The sequence below is a fragment of the Alternaria ventricosa genome, assembly GCF_023758065.1.
Source record: "Alternaria ventricosa strain BMP 2768 chromosome Unknown scaffold_6, whole genome shotgun sequence".
Lineage (NCBI taxonomy): Eukaryota > Fungi > Ascomycota > Dothideomycetes > Pleosporales > Pleosporaceae > Alternaria > Alternaria ventricosa.
In genome coordinates, this window is record NW_026055686.1 from 875450 (window position 1) to 896315 (window position 20866).

General features: G+C 51.6%; 8 protein-coding genes across 8 annotated transcripts; 5 read left to right on the top strand and 3 right to left on the bottom strand.

Moving 5' to 3' along the window:
• Positions 1-2362: 2362 nt before the first annotated feature.
• On the bottom strand, positions 2363-3374 carry J4E93_004381 (uncharacterized protein; the record flags this gene model as incomplete). Its single annotated transcript, XM_049342309.1, has 2 exons — positions 2363-3113; positions 3214-3374. 2 exons carry the CDS (start codon positions 3372-3374, stop codon positions 2363-2365), a joined length of 912 nt encoding a protein of 303 aa, XP_049200461.1.
• A 773-nt stretch (positions 3375-4147) lies between these two features.
• On the bottom strand, positions 4148-8386 carry J4E93_004382 (uncharacterized protein; the record flags this gene model as incomplete). The annotated part of the gene is made up of 4 exons (XM_049342310.1): positions 4148-4249; positions 4300-5109; positions 5157-5738; positions 5783-8386. The coding sequence occupies 4 exons, from the start codon at positions 8384-8386 to the stop codon at positions 4148-4150; spliced, it is 4098 nt and encodes a 1365-aa protein (XP_049200462.1).
• Positions 8387-9068: 682 nt separating this feature from the next.
• Positions 9069-9696, top strand: J4E93_004383 (uncharacterized protein; the record flags this gene model as incomplete). Its single annotated transcript, XM_049342311.1, has 2 exons — positions 9069-9076; positions 9198-9696. 2 exons carry the CDS (start codon positions 9069-9071, stop codon positions 9694-9696), a joined length of 507 nt encoding a protein of 168 aa, XP_049200463.1.
• Positions 9697-10102: 406 nt separating this feature from the next.
• J4E93_004384 (uncharacterized protein) lies at positions 10103-11359 on the top strand (the record flags this gene model as incomplete). Its single annotated transcript, XM_049342312.1, has 3 exons — positions 10103-10243; positions 10371-10529; positions 10589-11359. The coding sequence occupies 3 exons, from the start codon at positions 10103-10105 to the stop codon at positions 11357-11359; spliced, it is 1071 nt and encodes a 356-aa protein (XP_049200464.1).
• A 176-nt stretch (positions 11360-11535) lies between these two features.
• J4E93_004385 (uncharacterized protein) lies at positions 11536-13287 on the bottom strand (the record flags this gene model as incomplete). The annotated part of the gene is made up of 1 exon (XM_049342313.1): positions 11536-13287. The coding sequence occupies one exon, from the start codon at positions 13285-13287 to the stop codon at positions 11536-11538; it is 1752 nt and encodes a 583-aa protein (XP_049200465.1).
• A 459-nt stretch (positions 13288-13746) lies between these two features.
• On the top strand, positions 13747-15372 carry J4E93_004386 (uncharacterized protein; the record flags this gene model as incomplete). The annotated part of the gene is made up of 1 exon (XM_049342314.1): positions 13747-15372. One exon carries the CDS (start codon positions 13747-13749, stop codon positions 15370-15372), a length of 1626 nt encoding a protein of 541 aa, XP_049200466.1.
• A 456-nt stretch (positions 15373-15828) lies between these two features.
• Positions 15829-16457, top strand: J4E93_004387 (uncharacterized protein; the record flags this gene model as incomplete). Its single annotated transcript, XM_049342315.1, has 2 exons — positions 15829-15914; positions 15962-16457. The coding sequence occupies 2 exons, from the start codon at positions 15829-15831 to the stop codon at positions 16455-16457; spliced, it is 582 nt and encodes a 193-aa protein (XP_049200467.1).
• A 758-nt stretch (positions 16458-17215) lies between these two features.
• Positions 17216-17935, top strand: J4E93_004388 (uncharacterized protein; the record flags this gene model as incomplete). The annotated part of the gene is made up of 1 exon (XM_049342316.1): positions 17216-17935. One exon carries the CDS (start codon positions 17216-17218, stop codon positions 17933-17935), a length of 720 nt encoding a protein of 239 aa, XP_049200468.1.
• Between the last annotated feature and the right edge of the window lie 2931 nt (positions 17936-20866).

The window sequence follows — 20866 nt, forward strand, 5'->3', positions numbered from 1 at the left end:
TTGGTCACTTCGAACTGGCTTTTCATACATTCCTGCGTAGCTCTTCCACCACCATCGCCGTTGTGTTAGTTCCATTCCGCGATCGCCTCAAAGCAAAAGATGGCGCTATGATCAACGGAAAGATCTTCGCCACTGAGAAAGAACAGAGAATCGCGCTACTACAGAACGACCTACTGCAGCGCTGGACTTGGTTTTACAAAGGCCATCGCACAGAATTCGAAAAATACGGGACTACTCTGATTGAAGAAGCGAAGAAAGACGGATTCCATGTTTCCTTTATAGTCCTAGCTGGAAGCGATAAATTCGAACGCGAGAAAGTGGGAACGAAGCCCTCTTGGCTCTTAGCATGGAGAGAAATAATCACCAGCGACATCACGCGGCCGTCTAGTCTGTTCGAGGGTGCAAAGCGTCCACCCAGACGGTTACCTGGATGTAGATCTTGGCGCTTAATCTCTACACCAACCAGCAGGAAGGGAGACTTCAGCTGTGAATGTGGAGGCGCGAATCATGAATGTCGCATCTCTCTACGAATTCAAGAGTACTGCAGTGGGCATGCTGCTTTGGAGGGCGGACCGCATGTTCGATCAAGGCAAGACAACTTGCTGCACGAGATCCTGGTAAGATGTCATGAGGGAGTGGGGGCGACATGGGTTTGCCACAAGAAGACTGGGGGTACAGTGACGTTTTTGGGTAGTGGAAGAGATACTGAGGGTGATGAGAAGAGAGAAGAGGTTAGCTCTTCGGCTATCAGAAAGATACTGGGGGAAGGTGGCAGTAAGGCGGAGATGATATCAAAGCTGGAAAAGGTCATGTTGAACCCAAAATTGCTAATACTATATCTTGGGCTGGATGAATAAGTGGCAAAGACATGCTGGGCTTGGGAGAAAGAATATCCTCAATGCTTTGAGGTACCCAGACCAAGGAATGCAGAACTACAAGGCCCTTAATAACGGTTCTATCTTCGAAGTAGGGCCTGATCGTCATCCTTTAACAATTATTGACCATACTGAGGCCGATCCAGTGCTCATCGAAATCCCTTCGTCCAGCAGGAACTTTGGTGGAATCGCTGTCACAGGTATTCCGAATATAGTCCATGTCGACGCCAATATCGCTGGCCAAAGCACAGAATCTAGTGTCGCGCTACAATAGTCATCAGATCAGCTCTTCATACTCAAGTGTATTGGGGCAAATAAGACATACCAAGTTGCACAAGTAGACAGCGCAATTGTATGAGCAGCTAACGATGGCGCAGTGGTTGACTCCGCCATTGACACAGTACCAGGTGTGGTGAAGTCCGTTCAGGCGATTCCAGCCGTCGTTGCAAGACTTGTGGCCAAAGACATCTCTGCCCCATTCACAGTTGAGCTATTGACAATGGTGTGAGGATGTATTCCAAAATATCCGAGGGGGGCATGAGCTTGAAGACTTACGGTTGATCGCTTGTGCAAGGAGCGCGCTTGGGCGACATCTAAATCCTTCGTGTCGGGGAAGGCCTCGGGCTTGAGCGCCTTCATCTCCTCGTAGACAGATTCCGCGGTGCCCGTGAAGGTGACGTCGGGGAACCGGTCGTCGGTTACCTCCAGCTCTACGAGAACTATGTTGTCGCCGGATATCTGAACGCTGCCCATGGAGAGATCTTGGGCTTGGGGCACCGCCGTGGCGTTGATCTATTCGCCAAATTAGTCGATGTTGAGTACAGGAAATTACTGAAAGCGGTGGGAAGTTACGCACAGTGCAAGTAAAGAGGCCCAAAGCGGCAAGGAGGATAGCGAAGAAAGACCTCATCTTAGTACGAGAATTGTCGGTGACTTGGGTAGGATGTATGTGATGGTAAGTTGAATATGTCCGTAGCCTGAACCGGCTCTTTCCAAGATTGTTGGTGGTGAGACTGGAGAATAAGAGTGGAGAGAAAATTTCGCTTCTTTATACCCTCCAGTCTCTATGATAAGTGAGTCCCGTCCTTCACCCTAAGATCCGGACTGCGGTTACCCCTCACTTACCTGTGCGCACGGTGGAGACACGTCATTGGGCGAATACCCAGCGTGGAACGCGCTCTGCAAGAGCGTTTGCCTTAGTCTCTCGCACTGGTGCCTGGTTCAGCGTTTGGAATGGATTGTCTTACTCGGTCACCACGATAATGCAATTCGGTGGCTTAGAAAGATCGCGGTTGATAAGAACGTTTGTATAATTATCAAAACGATAAGTATCGCCTGACGCATGAGGTAGGAGTGCTACCTAATCATCGACAAAGAGATGACTCGTTGCCAGAACGACGGTCATCAAGGATGTGTCCGATCGCTTCCATATGCCTAAAAGTACAATGTGGGGGTATCTAGAGGATTTGTGGGCAACAGAGGGACATCTAATGCCTCTCTCTGATAGGCAACGGCCCCATGACATACTCCATCCTCGCAGCAGACTCCTCATCAAATGTCTCTTGCAACTCTGAGTCCACATTCTGAGCTTGAGCTTCATCTTCTTCGTCCTCTTCAGCCTCCCTTCCTTTTCTCTCCGCTCCTCTTCCGGGTCGGTGGCTGTCCTCTGTACGAACGGAAGTTCCAGCTTGCGACCCCATTTCTTGATCATCTGGCTTAGAATCGTGGACATGAAACACTTCACACATCGCGTGCCTCATTGCCTCCAGCCGTTCCATAATGTCATCTTCAGAAAGACTTTTGGGAAAGGGTACGATCCTATCTTCGCTTGAGGAAGTCAAGCAGTCCATCAAGAACTGTTTCGGCAGGTCGTGCATCCATTCTTTGACATCCGCCTTCTTTCCAATCTTCACTATGATATCGACAGCGAGGTGACGTAGTGAAGAGGCTGGGGTGGTGGCTTTGTATATGTTGAAGATACACTTGTACGGAAGATCGTCGGGGTCGTCGTAGATGCGCAGGAAGAATTCGTCTAGAACCGCATTTCGGAGCAAAATGATCCCTAATCCGTTGGCGAACATGAAGACATGGATGAGTCTACCGAAAGAGATTCTCTGATCAGTGGTATCGTCCGAATCGGGTTGATTGAGGTAACCGGTCTTGAGGAAGTCGAGGTAGATGCGAAAATTGCGTGGTGATACATCGGGCAGGCTGAAGAACTCGGATGAGTCATCCAGTCTATATTATGTCAGTACGAGTTCGCTTGGTGACAATTGTGTGGTATTGTGTTGGATGTCTCCAAAGTGAAGTGGTGAGAGAACAGATAATGTAGACTCACTGATCGAAGAAGTAGTCAGACGTGTTGCGTAGTTGCCTCAACGGCGCGTCGAACATCTCGCTATCGCAGCCATAGCCTACTTCCAGCGATATCTGCTCGGGACCAAGCCATTTGCTAGGGTCTCCGGGAAAGTCGCTGCAAGGTACGAAAGCCTCCGACATCCTGGTTCCGAATATTGACGAACCCTTGAGTCGCTGTGTGTTCCGTCGTTGGAGCTACGGATGGGAAGACGCAAAGTCGCAATCGTCGTTATGAATGTTCAAAAATTGTCAAAGCGCGGTTGCCTGGAAGCAAACGATGAAGTGAAGGTGAACACGCGTACTCTCGAAAACCAGAAATGGAAACGCGCACCGACAGTTTTGTGTATTGGCCTAGACTGCGTGTTCATATAGATCCACCTCATACAAGAAAGCTAAACAGGCCTGTAGACTACATCAAAACAATAACTTGCGAAGTAGACAGCCTAACGTTGAGGTAGGCTCTAGGGTGCTTATTGTTTCCCAGGTTAGCGTGGATTTAGAGAAGAAGACAAGACGACGATAACTGATAGTTGACGCAATGAGGCGGGACTTACTCGTTTGTAACCCTGAGAACTGATTTCGAGCAGCACTCCCTAACGTACGTTCACGTGGGACACGACGCGGCGGCCCTACGGCACTTCTATTAACGAATCACACACCTGCTTACATTGAACACCTTGGATATCATCTAGCTAGCTATCCTACTTCATATCAACTCGTATCTGCGAAAGGCCCCTCATAGACGCCTCGCTGTCCATCCCACATACCATGAAGCGGATGCCACCGATAATACATTAGCTAAGTATACTCAACACCCAAACGACACACAATGATGCAGAGGTATCAGAAAGCAAACGAACGCCAAAACAGTGACATGTGACATGTGACAAAAAGAGTCCACGGGTGGCTTTCTCTTATCGGCGTGGGCCACCCATGCCGCCCGTCATACGACCACCCCCAGAGTTGAGACTTTGTCGTACGATCATTTCAGCCGCCTGCGCAGCAGCAAGGCGTTCCTGTTTTTCGTCAGTAAGCGTGAATATGGGAAAGGAATGGCGATGGGTACCTTCTGTCTGCTTCTGTCCTTTAGGTAACGCTCTGCCTCGGGCCTCATTCTCAGTATCCTCAAGATCATGTCATCATTAGGCTCCGCCTGTGCTTCCTTTCTCTTTTCTTCCTTGGCTTTCTTCATTGTGCCAAGATTGCGCGACAGCATAATGGTTTTGTGTTTCCTAGTCGGCATCCCGACAAGTCCCGCGGCACCACCAAACTGGTGGCCCATAGCAGGCGGTGCCGACATGCGGTTTAGGCGTTGCGATTGTTCTTGCTGTCGTCGTGCACTAGCTGCAGCCATTGACTCGGACGTACGGATCAGATCTTCAGTAGCTTCAAAGTAGAAGAAGTTGAGGTTCTGAAGCTCGTGATACTTGGGTGACTTGAGTACGTCCATGGGTACACCCTCAACATTTCCATCCTCATCCACAGCGTGGAAGAAGTCGAAAAGCATCTTCAGCCACTTGAACACAATGTCAAGCTCTTGTTGCGTTAGCGGACGCTGCTGTGAAAGTTTGTCGGATAGAGGAGGCACAAGTAGCGACTCTATGGTCGCGAGCGCCTCTTTCCAGAGTCTTGTCATGACCATGATCATTGCAGCGTCTGTTAGCGTCTGCTTCATGATCGCGAAATTTTCGTCAAAGTAGACAAACAGAGGACCGAGAGCTTGTGTGACGTCCTGCTGTGTAGGGCCTTGGATGACAGACATGGGTCTGGCTTGTCTGAAGTTTCCTAAGTAGTTGGTGACCTTAGATGCTACGCCTTTATTGAGCAGGGCATCAAGTGAGCGACGCGAAAGCTTGTAGCCGATAAATGATGAAAGCTGCCATCGTTAGCGCAGATCTTGAGTTGTGATGGCAATATGCTTACCTTATCCGTGATCTTTCGTGTCATGTCACGCTCAGTCCTCTTAAGTGTTCTGAATGACTTGCCGAAGTAGAACTGGATGTCGTCTCGCTCGCCTTCCATGCTCACACGCAGCAATAGACGTCCCTGCGTATCCAAGTCAAGCCAGTATTCTCGGGGCATATAGTCCCGGAAGTGTGATGGATCGAGCTTGAGAGATGTCCGACCAACGCAGTCATGGTCGCCCATAGCGTCCCAGTCCCATATCGTTGCAACGACGTTCAGCGGGCCATTAGTCGTGATGTCAATGGTCTCGTCCCAACGAGGGTTAAGGTTGCGGTAGATGACCCGAGTCTTTGCCAGCCGCTTCTGGTACTCATCACCGAGCACAACGTATGGGTCGCTTAGTCCATTCATGTCGCAAGCTTTGAGGTCTTCAGCCTCAATGATCTTGATAGTGAAGACGAAGTTGTTGTTTCGAAGGCGTTGCGTCGGGGGTGGGGAATGCTTTTGGATGACTTCGGCGCACGCATCGACACCAATCTCGCGCTCGAGCTTATCTAGTTGCTGCATCGCATACTCAATGTTGTTGAGTTTCACAAGCGACTATACTCGTAAGCATTGAACATATCATTGAGTAGGATACTTACCTCTGGGTAAAATTGAAAAGGCTCGACCTTCTCTTTCTGGCTGTAGAAATCCTTGACCGTCGACAACCACTTCTCTGACTTGGTCTGATGAGCGGCAGCCTCCTGCTCGGGCGTCAAGCGATCCATTTCCTTGGCGAATTTCTGCTCAACGAGTTCGCAGTATCTTGCGAGTGCGACACCGATCGATTTCGATATAGCAGTCATGAATTTGGCGTATTGAACATCATTATCCCAGTTCAATGAGACAATTTGCTCGATACTCTGATTGAAGGATCGGAAGACATCCACGACCGAGACACTGTGGCGCTCCTCGTCTGAAGGAATGGGGTTCTGCGACTCGATCTGGAATTGGTCTGCCTTGAAAGCGTTGTCAACCCACCCAATAAGGTTTTGATCCGTCATTTGAATCCATCTCCACACAAAGTCCTGTAGCTGATCTTCGATGCTAAAAGCGAAGTTTTTGCCCGGTAGGGCATCGCTGTGTATGCGGCGAATCTCAACAAGTTCTTTGTACAAGTCGAAGCCATCCTGCACGGGTACATCCTCTCCTTTGCTTTGAGCAACGTCCATGATCCGAGCGACAAGGTCCCGCGCATCTGCGGCGTAAGAGGGAAACATCTTCTCAACGAGGCAGTTCATGGGACTAGCACCCATAACCTCTGGGTTCTTGCGGTAGCGCTTCTGTATCCGCTCGCATAGCTTGACCACAGCACGACCCAGCTCAATGACATGGTAGAACTCCCACTCTTCTTTGGTGTCCGGGATGTGCTTCGCTAGAAGCTCTCGATACACGTCACCAGCCTTGTCCCTCAGTCCGTGACGTAATTGTTCAGTGAACTGATCCATATCTTCTTCGGTTCCGGGGAAAGTAGGGTCGTCGTAGATGTGGGTCTCAAGGATGTACATTACCGGTCCGAGTGCAGGCGGTTTGGTGTCGTATACATGCATCATCAGCTCGTACAACTCTCTTAACAGGCAGTCGTGCAACGTTGACAGAATCTGTTGGTTGAGAGTGTAGTCCTGGATTGTCCATTTCGTTCGGTCAAACAACGATACTTGTACTGGAATATGGCTCATTCGATTGGACTTCTTGTCAGCTGGCGGTGGTTCCTTGACATAGTTGAAGGCAGCATCCAGGGTATCCAGACTGATGTCTTGGTTAATGTACTTGTCGCGGATGACGTCTAGGAACAAGACAAGACGGGAAAATTGTGGTATCCTCCATCGGAGGGCTATCTCATTCAAAAGCTCAGCCGATTGTTTTGACAGTAGCTTCACAGACGGGTTCTCGTTGGTAGCTTCGGATGGTTCGAGATCGTTGTCCGCCAGATCATACGTCAGTGCTTCATTCAGTATCGCACGATAAGTGGCACGTGGATCTGAAGGTATGAAGGTATAGGATGAGCTATCATTTGGATCGTCGTTGAGGCTGAGCCCATTCATATCCACAGACTGGTCAATGACATATGAGGAGCCGTTCTCAGACGACATAGAACCCTGCCTCGAACCGTCTGAGTAGCCGGGGTCCAAAGAAGCATTGGGCTTGAAGTGTGGCACAGATCCGGGTGAACTCTTTGCGAGCTCGGGGTTCGACTGTATGATTGCCAGTATCATCTGCGAGAGGTCTGGCACCTCTTGGTTCTTCCATGCCTCGTACGCCTCCTCGGTATCGAAGTCGTCACTGTTCAGCGTCTTCTTGGTCATGAGACTGAGGTGCGCCTGGTATGTCTTTAGATCCTGCAGCGCAGCCTTCTCCGTCCATACGGACTTGTATCGGTTGATGTCGGCTTGTACATCGGAGTACCCTACAGCGAAGATGCGTGACACTACCAAGACGAGGGGCATGTCCTTGACTTCATAACTTCGCGGAACCTCGACTTCGACTGTTGTGCCACCCTGACCGCCATTGCGCTGGTTCTCCGCCGCCAAATCTTGATCGTGTACGAGTAACTTCTTCTCCATCGTGGCCAACCGATGCGCAAGTTCGGGTCTGTCCTTTTGCCAGTCATGGTCTTTGAGGCAAGAACTGACAAGACGTAGGAAGAGAGCGACGTGCCGGTCTACCATGAGCTTCCAGCTGTCATCTCCGGGCGCCTTCCCCTTTTGCAGTTCCTTTGTGGCGTTGGAGTAGAAAATCAGGAGAAGGTCCTCGACTCTCCTATCTTTGTCCATGTTCTTCCTAAACGACGGGTCCTTGAATGCGTTCAAGAAGACGGCGAAGGTTCGCTTGACCGTGGCATCCTGGAACTCAGGCATGCGCTCCTGCCCCATCAACACCTTTGTGATCCGTTTGTCCAGTGCAGCCATGAAATCGCGGGGGAAGCGCGTGCTCTTGGAGTCTCGTATGAGGGAGAAGTCCTTCATGAGGTCGTTTATCGACGTCGACGATCGCTGGACGTGTTTGGGCGCGGCGGGCACATGTTGCACCCGCTTCTGGCGGGGCTGGAGGAGGTACGCGAGGTATGCCGCGCGGAGGGCATAGAGATAGGCATCTTGGGCCGTGACGGGGCGCTTCCCCTGGGCGTTGGCTGAACTGCGTCGTCGCAGGCGGTCCTGGGCCTGGAGGCTGTTGATGCGGCGATTGCTCCCCCGGGTGCCGTCCATGGTGGAGTGCGTGGGAGGATTCAATGGCGTGGGTGGAGGAGTGCGGCCACGGTTGGGCGCATGTCACGGCGGTGATGGTGTAGTGCGTGCTCCCGGGCTGCAGCTGCCCAGTGGGATGTCCTAGCGGGGTCGTGCCTTCTCTTGCAATTTCTCCTACAACGTGGCGACTTTGTCACTGGCCCTGAGCCGGCGTATTCACTCTCCACCGAGGGTCGATACTGTCGGCGGTATCTCTGGGCGTCGCGTCGTGGCCGACGTGGTTCCTGGTGGCGCGGAAGATCCACCGGAGTGCGTCACACGCTGTTGGGTGCAGGGAGCCAGGAGCCTCATATCGCGCTGACGGGTCCGGCCACCTTGAAACAACGTTTTAATTAGCCGCACGTTTCTTGCTTGATAGCGCCATGTCAGCGTCGCTGCTAAACAAACAGCCGTTTTACTAGTAGAGATACCGTCATCTGCACAATGCGCATCCTGTCGCCATAGTACCGAGCACGTGCTAGCTATGGAGAGCTCCCGCTTCACCCACGCGTATCGATAGCGCGCCTCTACCATCGCACCTCCTACCATACACACGGATGCCCGTCGCACACTGTAGCACCGGCTTGCTGGTATAGCCCGCGTCGAGTGGTGCCTGCCTCCAAGCTCGGCACCCGTCGGCCCATTCACATGAAGGGCAGGAACTATGCCCAGGTGAGCGCCTGCTGTCCCCTACAACACTATAGCAGTCGCGTACCACAGCCTGTGCCTCGGAACGTCACCTTGGTCTCCTCGACCGAACATACGACATAACGCAGTAGAATATCCCAAGTAGCCACATCCAGCGAACCGGTTCGCGCAGCTCAAATATACTCTACCTACCCGAATACACTTGCCATTCGCGTCAGACGATACCTTCGCACAACCACCTCCACGCCATCATGCCGGAGTCGCAAAGCCCCACAAACGCCGCCGACCGGCCCCGCCTTACCGAAGCCCAAAAGAAGGAGAACCACATCCGTTCCGAGCAGAAGCGACGTGAAGCGATTAGAGAAGGCTTCGACCGACTTGCCTCAATAGTACCTGGCTTGGAGGGACAAGGCCGGAGCGAGGCAGTTGTGCTCGGGGGTGCCATCAAGCTCATGCGTGAGAAGATTGTGGAGCGACAGCAGATCATCGCCGACGCCAAGGCGAAGGGGATCGACACAACGGGATGGGAGTTGGACAAGGACACGATGGAGGCGTGCGCTAGGCAGATGGAGCGAACGCTGGCCGAGGAGCGACAGGCGGAGAAAGAAGAGAACAGTAATGGTGTTGAGGTGAAGAAGGAGTAAGAACGCACGCCTTCAACACAATATACACGAAATGAGAATGGGCTGGGATACTGGAACATGCGTACAAGGCGTACACGCGTCATATTGCTAGTAAGCAGCAAGACACCCTTTGACTTTCCGCATGAGTCGCGTGGGGGGGTTTTGAGAAAGAGGTATCATAACTCCGGTCAGAAGTAAAGTGCATTTCTTCGCTATCCTCAAATCAAAGTGATGATTAATCCACCTAAGACTTGCGACAAACTAAGATCAGAGCGCATCCATGTAGTCGACATTCACCCGTGCACACACCATGCGCTTATCGATAAGACCCAAAATTATCTTTCACATGAAAGAAACCCCACCAACCGCCAAACTAACATCTTGCATATCAGTCTAACCTGATCCAACCCCAGTTCAGTATCTCATCATGGCATTCAGTTTCGGCTTTTCAGGCGACGACATAGAAGAAGACCCCAACGATGTGCAAGAGCAAGGGCAGCAGCAAACAACGGCAGATAGCAATGTCCCACCACCTATAGCGGCCAAAACACATGATCTCGATGAGCTGGTAGGTACGCGCTTTGTAATTTTGTGTAGATTCGGGACAACTTCTCAACTCTCCACCCTCTCTGACGATTTCTCTCTCATGCAGATGATGAAGATAATCCTATGAGCGATACTGACAATCATTTCAGCTAGCCAGCCTCCCAGACAAACTCTCCTACTCAACCATCAACATAACAAGCCCCAAAGGCTTCACAACCCGGCTACCCCGCCGCGAGCTCTTCGATGTACGCCTTCAACTCATGGCCGAAGATGATGGATCATCCCAAACACCTTTGACAGGCCTCGATGTAACTCCCTACTCCCTCACTCTATCTTACTGAGCATCCACGAACTGACTTATCTCAAGGACTCCGACCTCCGCCAAAACGTCTACGAAGGCGGCTACAAGACCTGGGAATGCAGTCTCGATCTCGTCCGCTACCTACTCGATCGTGGACCGCGGAAAGATCTCGATGACCTCATGCGCGTCGGTCACGTCATCGAGATGGGTTGCGGGTCTGCGCTGCCTTCGCTTCTCTTACTCCAATATGCGGTCAAGAACCAACTTGGTATCTATTTCACCTTGACAGATTACAACGCCGACGTTCTAAGGCTCGTCACTCTACCTAACCTACTTCTGACATGGGTAGGTACGCTAGGTGCTGAGGAGAGTGCAGCGTTGTTCCCTGAGACGGGGAATCCGCTATTGGGACCGGAGGAGAATGGCGAGTTGTATCTTACTCCTGAGATCCTGGGTGCTTTCAAGAAGGCAATGAGTGAGATTGGTATCACGATGACATTCATTTCTGGATCTTGGACGCCAGTCGAGAAGCTTCTGGATATGGTTCCTTCATCTCCGGATTTGAACACGTTTATCTTGGGTTCGGAGACCATCTATTCGCCGGCTTCGCTTACGGCGTTTACGGATGCGATCGTCGCGCTTATGGGACGGGTGAAGACGGGCAAGACGATGGTAGCGGCGAAGAGAGTGTACTTTGGGGTTGGAGGTAGCGTGGATGGTTTCAGAGAAGCTTGTGCGCAGAGAGGATGTGTAGCGTATGAGATGGAGTTTGAGGGCTTAGGAGATGGAAGCGATGGAGGTGTGAGGAGATGTCTGGTTGAGGTACAGATGTATTGAACTTTGTAAAAAGAATGGTTCATTGCGGTCATGAGTTATGGATGAGATGGGTATCTAGGGATGTACCAAGTAGAAAGATAAAGTCAGAAAGTAAAGACAATCTCGTGAACGCCGTCAAAGAATATCCAAGTACTAATCCAAAGTTTATCCAAAGTTTCCAATGTCGAGACGATCTACTACTTCGCCCTCACGGTGACTGTCGGTCCAGGCAATTCCCTCCTACCCTCGGCCTCATCGCCACCACGCATGAGTCTCTTATACGTATCCCCCTCAACCCTCATGTGCTCTCCACGGCTGACCTGCAGCCTTTCCACGCCCTTCCCAATAGTATCAATGTGATACTCTAAAGGTAGATCACTTCTGTAACCCAATATTTCTGGCGCTGCAACGCCCTCTCTCAAGTTCTCTAACTCGGCCTGGATCTCTTGTAGCTTGAGAAGGGTGCCGGACACATGATTGACCGCTCTCTTGCGATAGGCACCAATATTGGCAAGTAAATTGAGGGACTTGGTGTTGGCCTTTACATCCCCGCGATTACCGCCGAGCTTTGTCCAGAGGCTAGACAAAAGCTCTTCTTGTCTGCCCGTTATTGTCTGGTCATCGCCTGTTGCAATTTCGTAGATGGTACCTAATCGCTCATCGAGGTTTTGCAAAACAAGAAGGAGAGCTTGAGCTGTTTCGATAAGACGCGTAATCTCATCTTTGTTTTTGCTGACATGAGCAACGTATTGGTCGAAGATGCGTTGTTGGAGCGTTGGTGGGGGCGCGACGAATGCACCCGTAATCTGGTTGATAACTCGGCCAACGGCGCCAATAGAAGCTTCCTTTTCTGATATACCAGACAACACGTTCATGGTCCAGGTGTTCGTCGCAATCACACGGTCCATGGCTGCCCCTATACGACTGTTGTAACGGGAGAGATCGACGGAAGCTTCGTTGGCTGTCTGTACAAAGTACTCGAATTCGTTGTCCAGTGCCTTTCGGCTCGGGAGACGAGAGTGCTTGACAAGAATTCGCAGGTCACGAATGGCCAGCTCAGAGTTCTTGATCGTGGCCGGCAGGGCAGAGGTATCCTTTGATGCGTCCAAGATATCCTCAAATCGACTTTGAACATTGATGAGTTCCTCGAAGTCGGCCTGAGGCTCTGACGTGTCTAGCGTACCGCATGCGGGGATGAGGTAAGAAGAGCCTGGTATCGCGCAAACAGGCCCCATGACAGCGTTTGATACCGTGGATCGTAGTATTCCGGATGCTAGCTGAATGCCGAAGACTAGGATACCAACACCAAGGGCGACCCCTAAGAACGGCTTGATAAAGTGTCGCATCGCGTAGGAGAAGATGTCTAGGAAGTGAGCCAGGAGTGGTACGGCGACGTTGTTCCAAAAGAGGTTCACGTAGTGCCATGGGCTCACTTCTTCCTGGTTTTGTTGTGGCGCTTGCGGGTATCCGCTGGCAGACCCCTTCGTGAAAGAGCTGCCTGGTGCAAGGGGCGAGTCTGATGGGCGGTTCTGGGTCGTGTTTCTTGTTCGGTTCCGCGGCTGAGATTTTGGACCTGGCGAGCCGCTGTAACCACTTGGCGAGTTATTCATGGAAGGCATGATGAAGCTCGGCTCGGATGCGTCTTGATTCGGTGTTCTGTCGGGTCCTATCCTTTGCGACTGGCTGGCTTTGGTCCGACTTGCTGGCTTCCTCACGGGTCGAGCCTGCGTTTGCGCCGTAGGTGTTGACTTGCTGAGGTGATTGCGCTTAGGTCTGGGTGTCACTGTCGTCCGTGGTTCTTGTACAGTTTCTTTGTCAGAGTCCTCTAGTTCCAATTCGCTGGCTTCGTCGCTGGCCGAGTGGATGGAGCCTTCGTCACCGGATGCGTAATCAGCGTCGCCCCAGCTACTTCCCAAGCTGTGTTCGAGTCGCCGCGAACGTGCGCTCATATTCTAAGTTGATGGTATCTAGAATCTGTGACGTAGGGCTGACGGATGAGTGGGTCAAGGTAAGAATACAATAGAGAGCAGGTGGTAGTTATAGATTTAGGCAGTGGTATGTCTAGTGATGACCCAAACTGTCTCACTGACTGCCTTTGTGTCGTTGTAGGAGGCTGGGTAGAACAGGTTGCCACTTCCTACGTGTGACGTGGGGCCTGCCAATCAGGCTTCTGGCGCATACAGTGTCTTAGTGCGTCGCAGAGACATCAAGCACTTTTGTTGTTAGTGGAATTCCAGAGCGATGGCCCTAGCACCGAACCTGTAGTACCTGACCGCGTTTGGGGTTTAAGTGGTGTTGGCGTACAGACGCGTCGACGTCATGTTCGAGCTCGCGTGCGCCAAGACGACTAGTCCAGAAAGTGCATCCTGAACAGCACGCGAAGTTGGTGCAGCAGTCAAGACTTTCCGATGCCACTACGCCAGCTTTCCCTCGCGCTACGGACTGCAAGACGGGCGCAATTAGAACCAACGAGGTGGCGCCAACATGGGCGTCTCTTCACGCGCAGCTGCTCTTGCTCCGCGCCCCACCAGTTGCAGCACACGGTGACCGTCTCGTCTGAAGCACCCGCCAATGCGCAACTGAACCCTACCGCCGGCACCCCGCCTACACCTCCTCTAGACCATCGAGCCCTCGCGCAAACACACAACCTCTTCATCACATCTCCGTATAGCCCCGGCTCGCCGCTCATCCTTCCCAACGGTGCCTACGTCTTCCAGAAGTTGCAGTCGTTCCTGCGTGCGCAATATCCGCAATTCGGCTTTCAAGAGGTCATCACGCCCATAATATATAAGAAGTCGCTATGGGAGAAGTCTGGGCACTGGGAGAACTATGCCGAGGACATGTTCAGTGTGCAGGGACGAGGGACAACGGCGCAGATACCTGAAGCAGAAGGCGGGGAAGACGGCGAGTTCGGTCTGAAGCCTATGAACTGCCCCGGCCACTGTTTGCTGTTCAGGGACGAGATCAAGAGTTACAGAGATCTCCCAGTCAGGCTCGCCGACTTCAGCGCTCTGCATCGGAACGAGATCTCAGGCGCGTTGACAGGTCTGACCAGAGTCAGGCGGTTCCACCAGGATGACGCGCACATCTTCTGTCGGCCAGACCAGATTCTGGCAGAGATTGAGCAGACGCTCAAGTTCGTGGGCATGGTATACAACACGTTTGGACTGGGACCCTACAAGCTGCTTCTCTCTACTCGTCCCAAGGACAGCTTCATAGGCACCATCGAGGAGTGGGATCGAGCGGAGGAGCAACTGACTACCGCGTTGAACAACATCGGAAGTGAATGGGCAATCAACGAGGGCGACGGAGCCTTCTACGGTCCGAAGATTGACATTATCTTGAAAGACTCGAACGGTAAGGAGCATCAGACTGCAACCATACAGCTTGACTTCCAGCTGCCGCAGCGCTTCGACCTGCAATACCAAGCTTCGCCAGAAGAGTTGGAGGCAGGGCCGCAGTCGTCTATGGATGCAGGTTTGGATCCGGCTCTTCGCCGCCCAGTCATTGTTCATCGCGCCATCTACGGTTCCATCGAGCGCTTCATGGCTCTACTGATCGAACACTATGCCGGCAAATATCCGTTCTGGCTTTCGCCTCGGCCAGCCATCGTATTATCGCTAAACTCAGACCCAAAAGTCCTCGAACATGTCTCGCGCATTCAGTCTGTCCTTTCCGGTCTCACACCCTCCGACGTACCAGCCACGTCCGCGTCCTCACCCAAGCCCCTCCCATTATCGACTATACACCTGCCCATCGATGTCGATACGAGCGACCGTTCGCTAGGGAAGAAGATTGCTGAAGCAAGGACGAAGAAGTACAATCACATCATTGTGGTTGGCGGCAAAGAGGTTGAGAGTGGTAGCATGAATCTTCAGATCGTGAACCAGCCAAATGAGAAGTCCACTATCGAAGCCCTGCAAGCCTCCTTGGGAAAGACCCTCACTGAGAGAGAAAGATCAAAGGCTACCGTGAACGTCGACCTAGACGGCGCTAGGAAATACTTCGAGAACCTGGCCAACTCGTTCTTGTAATGCAAAGTCGATTCGGATTCAAAAACCTATCTATGCTCAATTGTATGTTATCATGATCGCCCTGTGTTTAGTCTCGCTGTGGTCTCTGCTTTTATGTGCAGTTCGTGGTTACGTGCTGCCAACAACAGCATATAGCACGTTACTTCGAGGTAGTAGCCTGGCTTGCTCAGAGAGAATGTACGAGCTCTGCCAATGCTACCATACCCCGTCGCATTGTCAATCAAATCGCGGGAAATACATAGGAAGTCTTCTGACATCTATCAAGGGTGCCGTATGTTATCAGATTCGAGTTGTCGGTTGGTGTTTTTACTCTTACTTTCACTTTCACTTCCACTCTCACCGAGCGCCCGCCAAGACAATTAGTCTTTGCACGAGTACCTTCGAATTCCCTCTCCATTTTCAACCGCGTCACTAGACCTTCGACAACATTCCTTTTCTGCGATCCCATCTCACGCGATGGCGACTGCAGTGACGTCCACTAGCGACGCCGCAGAAATCCCCGGGCCGATTCCCTGTGCTTACCCACCCGCTAAACCACCAGCGTAAGTCCAACATAGGCCCAGCCCAGAATTTTTACTGAAAGTCTCAGCCATGTATACGACACAATCATCACCATCGCGGTCGGACCCGACAACGCCAAGAAAAAGTTCAAGATCTATCGCGGGCTGCTTTGTCACTTCTCGAGCTACTTTGATCGCATGCTGAACGGCTCGTTCAAGGAATGCGGCTCAACCTATCTACGTCTGAAAGACATCGACGCTGAAACCTTCAACGTCTTCTACTATTGGCTCAACTCCGGTGTTGTAGACTGCATGGACAATGCGGCTCAGTTCCACTGGACAAAAGCGATGACTGTGTACGTGTTCGCCGACTTTCATCAGGCGTCTATCTTCAAGAATGCTGTTCTGGACTCTCTGTACCGTTTCTGGGTAGCAGAGAGGCAGGTCAGAGTAGGTGTTACAGAATTTCTGTACACCAACACATCTGAAGGAGACGGCATGAGAAAGCTGATTGTCGATATACTGATAACAACCGGCGGCTTCAGAAAATGTGACAAGGCTCGTCTCTTCAATTGCCACAAATAGTTCCTGATGGACATCATTGTGGAATGTCGGGAAGGAGGCTTGGTTCCGGGTGACGGCTCAAGGATCAATGCAGACACTTGGCTCTCCAACACGCGGAAGAGCTTTTGCGAAAGATATCATGTACACACAGAGAGGGAAGCCACATAAGGAGATGTCCATTCGGAAGTCTACCTGTCGGATGTGGCAATTCAGCGGCAGTCGCTAATCCGAGGCGCAGGTGCACTTAGGAGACGATATGGCAAGGTCGTCATGTTACCTTTCAAACTATGCGAAAGACTTTCGGTCAACGATACAAGTGCATCCGTTGGCTGTTCTAAGACTGTTGAAGTATTGATCGTTGTTCACTATCATGATAGAGCTACCTTCCTAGTGCATGAACACAGTACGTCTGAGATTATCTGATCCATTTTGACCACACGCATGCCGCCCTTTCGTTGCTGTGCTCCATGATCCTGCTATGGGGTAACCAGATCCTCGTGAATATTCAAAACACAGTATATATACTAATTGTATTGCTTTTATACCCTCATGTGACGACTGACAATTTTTGCAGCTGCTCATAGGGGAGATGTGCATGCATACTTCTCAGGATGGCTAGGATACCACAAACGCATCTTCACCTTCACCTTCACTTCGGTTTCTCGGCTAGTGGAGTGCGCTGCCTACCAAGAGATACGCAAACGGTTTTTACAACAGGTGAGAACTTATGCAACAAAATCTACCTTTCCGCCAACGAAAGCAACTCCAACACTGTTACGATGAGCCACCCACTAGCACGGTGCGTACGCCCATGGACCGCGCCTACCATCACCAACAAGCACGACACAGTCACGATCAAGGTTGGCGCTGGCAGCAATATCCAGCAGTATGACCTACATGTCGAAGCACTCAGAGCGCGCTCGCAACACTTCCACGAGGTCCTTCCCGCCTCCTCCGACGAGGAGCGCACACCGATCCACCTCGCGTGCTCTATGCCAAAGCGATTCGACGCCTTCGCCAACTGGCTTTACAGCGGCAGCCTAGACTCCAGCAATGACAATAATGTGAGATACCTCTTCTTATGCGAACTCCACGTATCTGCCGACACCTTCGATATCCCGCTCCTGCGCAACAAGATTGTGGATGTGTTCTTCAACAAGCTTTTGCGCGACGCACAGCCACTGCCCTACGACATCATGAACTATATCGAGGAGCATCTGAGGGACTCTGCTTTGAGGACCATGATGCAAGACATCATGCTGAACTGCGGTCAGACGGAGGACATGGCCGAGTGGCAGGTCAACCTTGCGAAGGGCTTCAGAATGGAAGGTCGTGGGAAGGAAGACATCGTTGAGCCATTCGGCGGAAGTTCAAATTTAAGAGAATACTTGCTCGGGTTGAGGGGAAACGTATGCAAGAGATATCACGAGCATGTGGAGAGAGATGAGAAAGTGGTGAAACGTGAGGGGATGTGGTTCTTCGATCCACCTCTTAACTAAGCGGTGAGCACTTTCATGTAATATGAGACGTCCGACATATGGACGATAACGAGATCAGAATGGAAAGAGTGGGATGGCGTAGTGGAATTTGATACCTTCAGTTGTCATATTGCCCATACGAACAAGGTGATTTAGCTGAACTCACTGAAACTCGGTCGTCAACATTATGACTCCTGACACAGTTCAAGATGAGCTTCTGCCGAACTATGTACCATGGTATGAAGAACTGTACTCGCAATGCATGTGCGGATGTTGTGCATACCTGGGCAATTCTTTCCAAGGTTTGCGGTAGCTTAACGCTAGTCTTCGTCCGGTAAGATCCTGATTTATCTGGCTGACGTCATGGGCTCGCACAATGGAATCCGAGTACAGTCTCATCTCAAACCGACCTGCTCCAAAGATGATCCATGAACGTTCCCATTGCGCTTCCTAGCCTCGTCCGCTGACGATCGGGGTATATCCGTACAACCGCAGCCATGCAACACCGCGCAGCGCTTGGTCGCATCAAACAGAGCGTGGCGTACCAAATTCGTTGTCGCCCAGTGCACTCCTTTTTGTTCGGCACTCGCTGATCCGGGATGGCGTCGTATTAGTTACGCAGGAAGGTGCTAGGAAACCGTATAGGATGAAGGCAAGCGTGGCCAATCTTGTGTAAGTCGGTATGTAACAAGACCGAAGAAGGGCGGTGATGATTCCATGGAGCACACCGCAAATAGATCCTTCCGGTCCTTCTGTAGCTTGAGACTACTAAGACACATGTCGCAAAACACAACTTCTTGACAGCATCGCCGCCTTCAACGGAGATTAAAGCGTACCTTATCTAGCACACGGCTGATAGGAACAGGCTTCTCGTTCACAAAGGAAACCTCGGAATCGGTACGTTCGTCTACGAGAGAAGCTCGAGATGCCGGTGGCGATATCTCCGGATCAGCCGAACGCATCGTCAGCCATTGGGTGACAAGCATACCGAGACAGACTGAACTATGCATTAGCGTGTGTTGACCACAATGGGCGGATCGTAAACTTACTATCAGCAAGGCACATGAGCAGACAAGCATGGCTCATCTTCGCAAAACTCCAGGCGAGGAACAGGCTGTTGTTGCACAAAGTGACAAACAACATGAAGCCGGAGCCAACAACATTTCGAACCAGCATGACTCGCAAGTTGTTCCGAGAAGATACGGCCCGTCGTGTTCCTTTCATCCAAAGTCGGAGTCTCTGCATTGAAGAGTCACTTGATGTACCAGCAGTGTCGCTTGCGAAACTGAATATCCTAGGTGCCGATGAACTCAGTGCTGGTCGAAGCTGCCAGACGAAGATTCCCGTGAGAACAGTGTTCATCAGGATGTCCAGCACGATGATCGCGATCGTAGCCGGCCGCTCGATGCCTATCCTGCATTCACCTGTCTGGTGGTTCAAGACAGCCATTGGGTTGACAAACTGCCATCCCATGATCGCGAGGAAACCACCCGTGACAAAGATCCCTCCAAAGACATACAGCATATCCCTTGTGCGATCCACAAAGGGAGCTCGTACGATATGAACGCGCTCCAGCAAGAAGAGGTATCTGTCGTTTGTTCAGTATCCGGGTTCTGGGTGACCGTCACGCTCGAGTAAACACTTACAGTGCTATCTTGTCCGCACTGTACATGGCGATGCAGACTCGTATGGCAGCATGACATTGAGCATCCGTTTGCAGACCCAGTCCAGCTATCTGTATGGCTGTGGCAAATAGAAAGGCCGAGCAGATGAAGCCTTGCGCGAACACGAGTACATCCGACACCCGAGTTTTGGACTTCTGGCCAGCCATGCGGCCTGCTCGATATCCTACCAAACAGTCAGCAAACGCTCTGAGCGACGTCTGGATACGAAACGGTCAACATAAAATTCGAATGCACTTACCCTGGGCCAACGCGAGAACAAATGCAAACAGAATGCATATGATAATCACTGCAACGCGATGTGATGGCAGCTCGTCCAGGTTGACATGTTTGTGGCTTTCGTCCCGAGTAACAAGGAGAAGCGGAGACATTGGCTGCGCAGCCACACCAGCGATGGCGATTTGCGAAAAGGCAAATAAGATCGCAAAGGTAGAAGATCGCATCAACGCTGCCAAGGTGCCCGTTGAGACATGGGGAGTGGTCTCACGACATATAGGTTCACGAAGCGAGCTCTGATCAAGTGTTCAAACTAATTTGCATATTACGCCGTGGCAAGACTTCTCACTCAACGTCAATCAATCACGACACGGTATATCCTCGATCTATCGGATCGTAGGGCAACATGTCAAGGGCTAGCGCATCAGTGCACGAGTCACCGCTAAAGCTTACTTCGACGGTTCCGACGAGGGGAAGCTGGAGACAACTCCGTAGCGCCGAGCAGCGACCCCGTAGCGAGCCTTCCACGCGCTATGGTGCGGAGACGTTGCGCTACAGCCCTGCTACTAGACACCGTTGGGCTCTAGAAGTCTTGATCCGCTGGAAAGTTTTGACCGCTGCTTCATGAGATGCAGAAGTCGCTTCAGCCACATGTTTGCGCCTCCAAAACGACCACCGTGAAGGCTCTGATTTCCAAATACCATGGTGGCATCTGAACGAGGCTATGCGCGTAAGCTTACGGCGACGAGGTCCGGAGATCCCAAGAGGCTTGGATCTCGGATTGGGAAAAGGACCGGATGCCGTACGCCCCGGGCTTATCATCCAGGGCTGATACAGAGAGAGCCTTGGAACCTTGGAAACCTTCGGGACGCGCCCTTATCTCTGAACCCTCGAGCTGTCCAGCAGCCATGTCATCCCGTAGTGGTAGCCTTCGTCATCGTTGGTTTCCGCTAAGTTTCTTCACATGTTATGGCTGTCGTTCCGACTCCACCTTGGCTATGTCACGATGCAGAACAGACATTGTGTAGTGTATATTCTCCTAGGTTGCTTCACT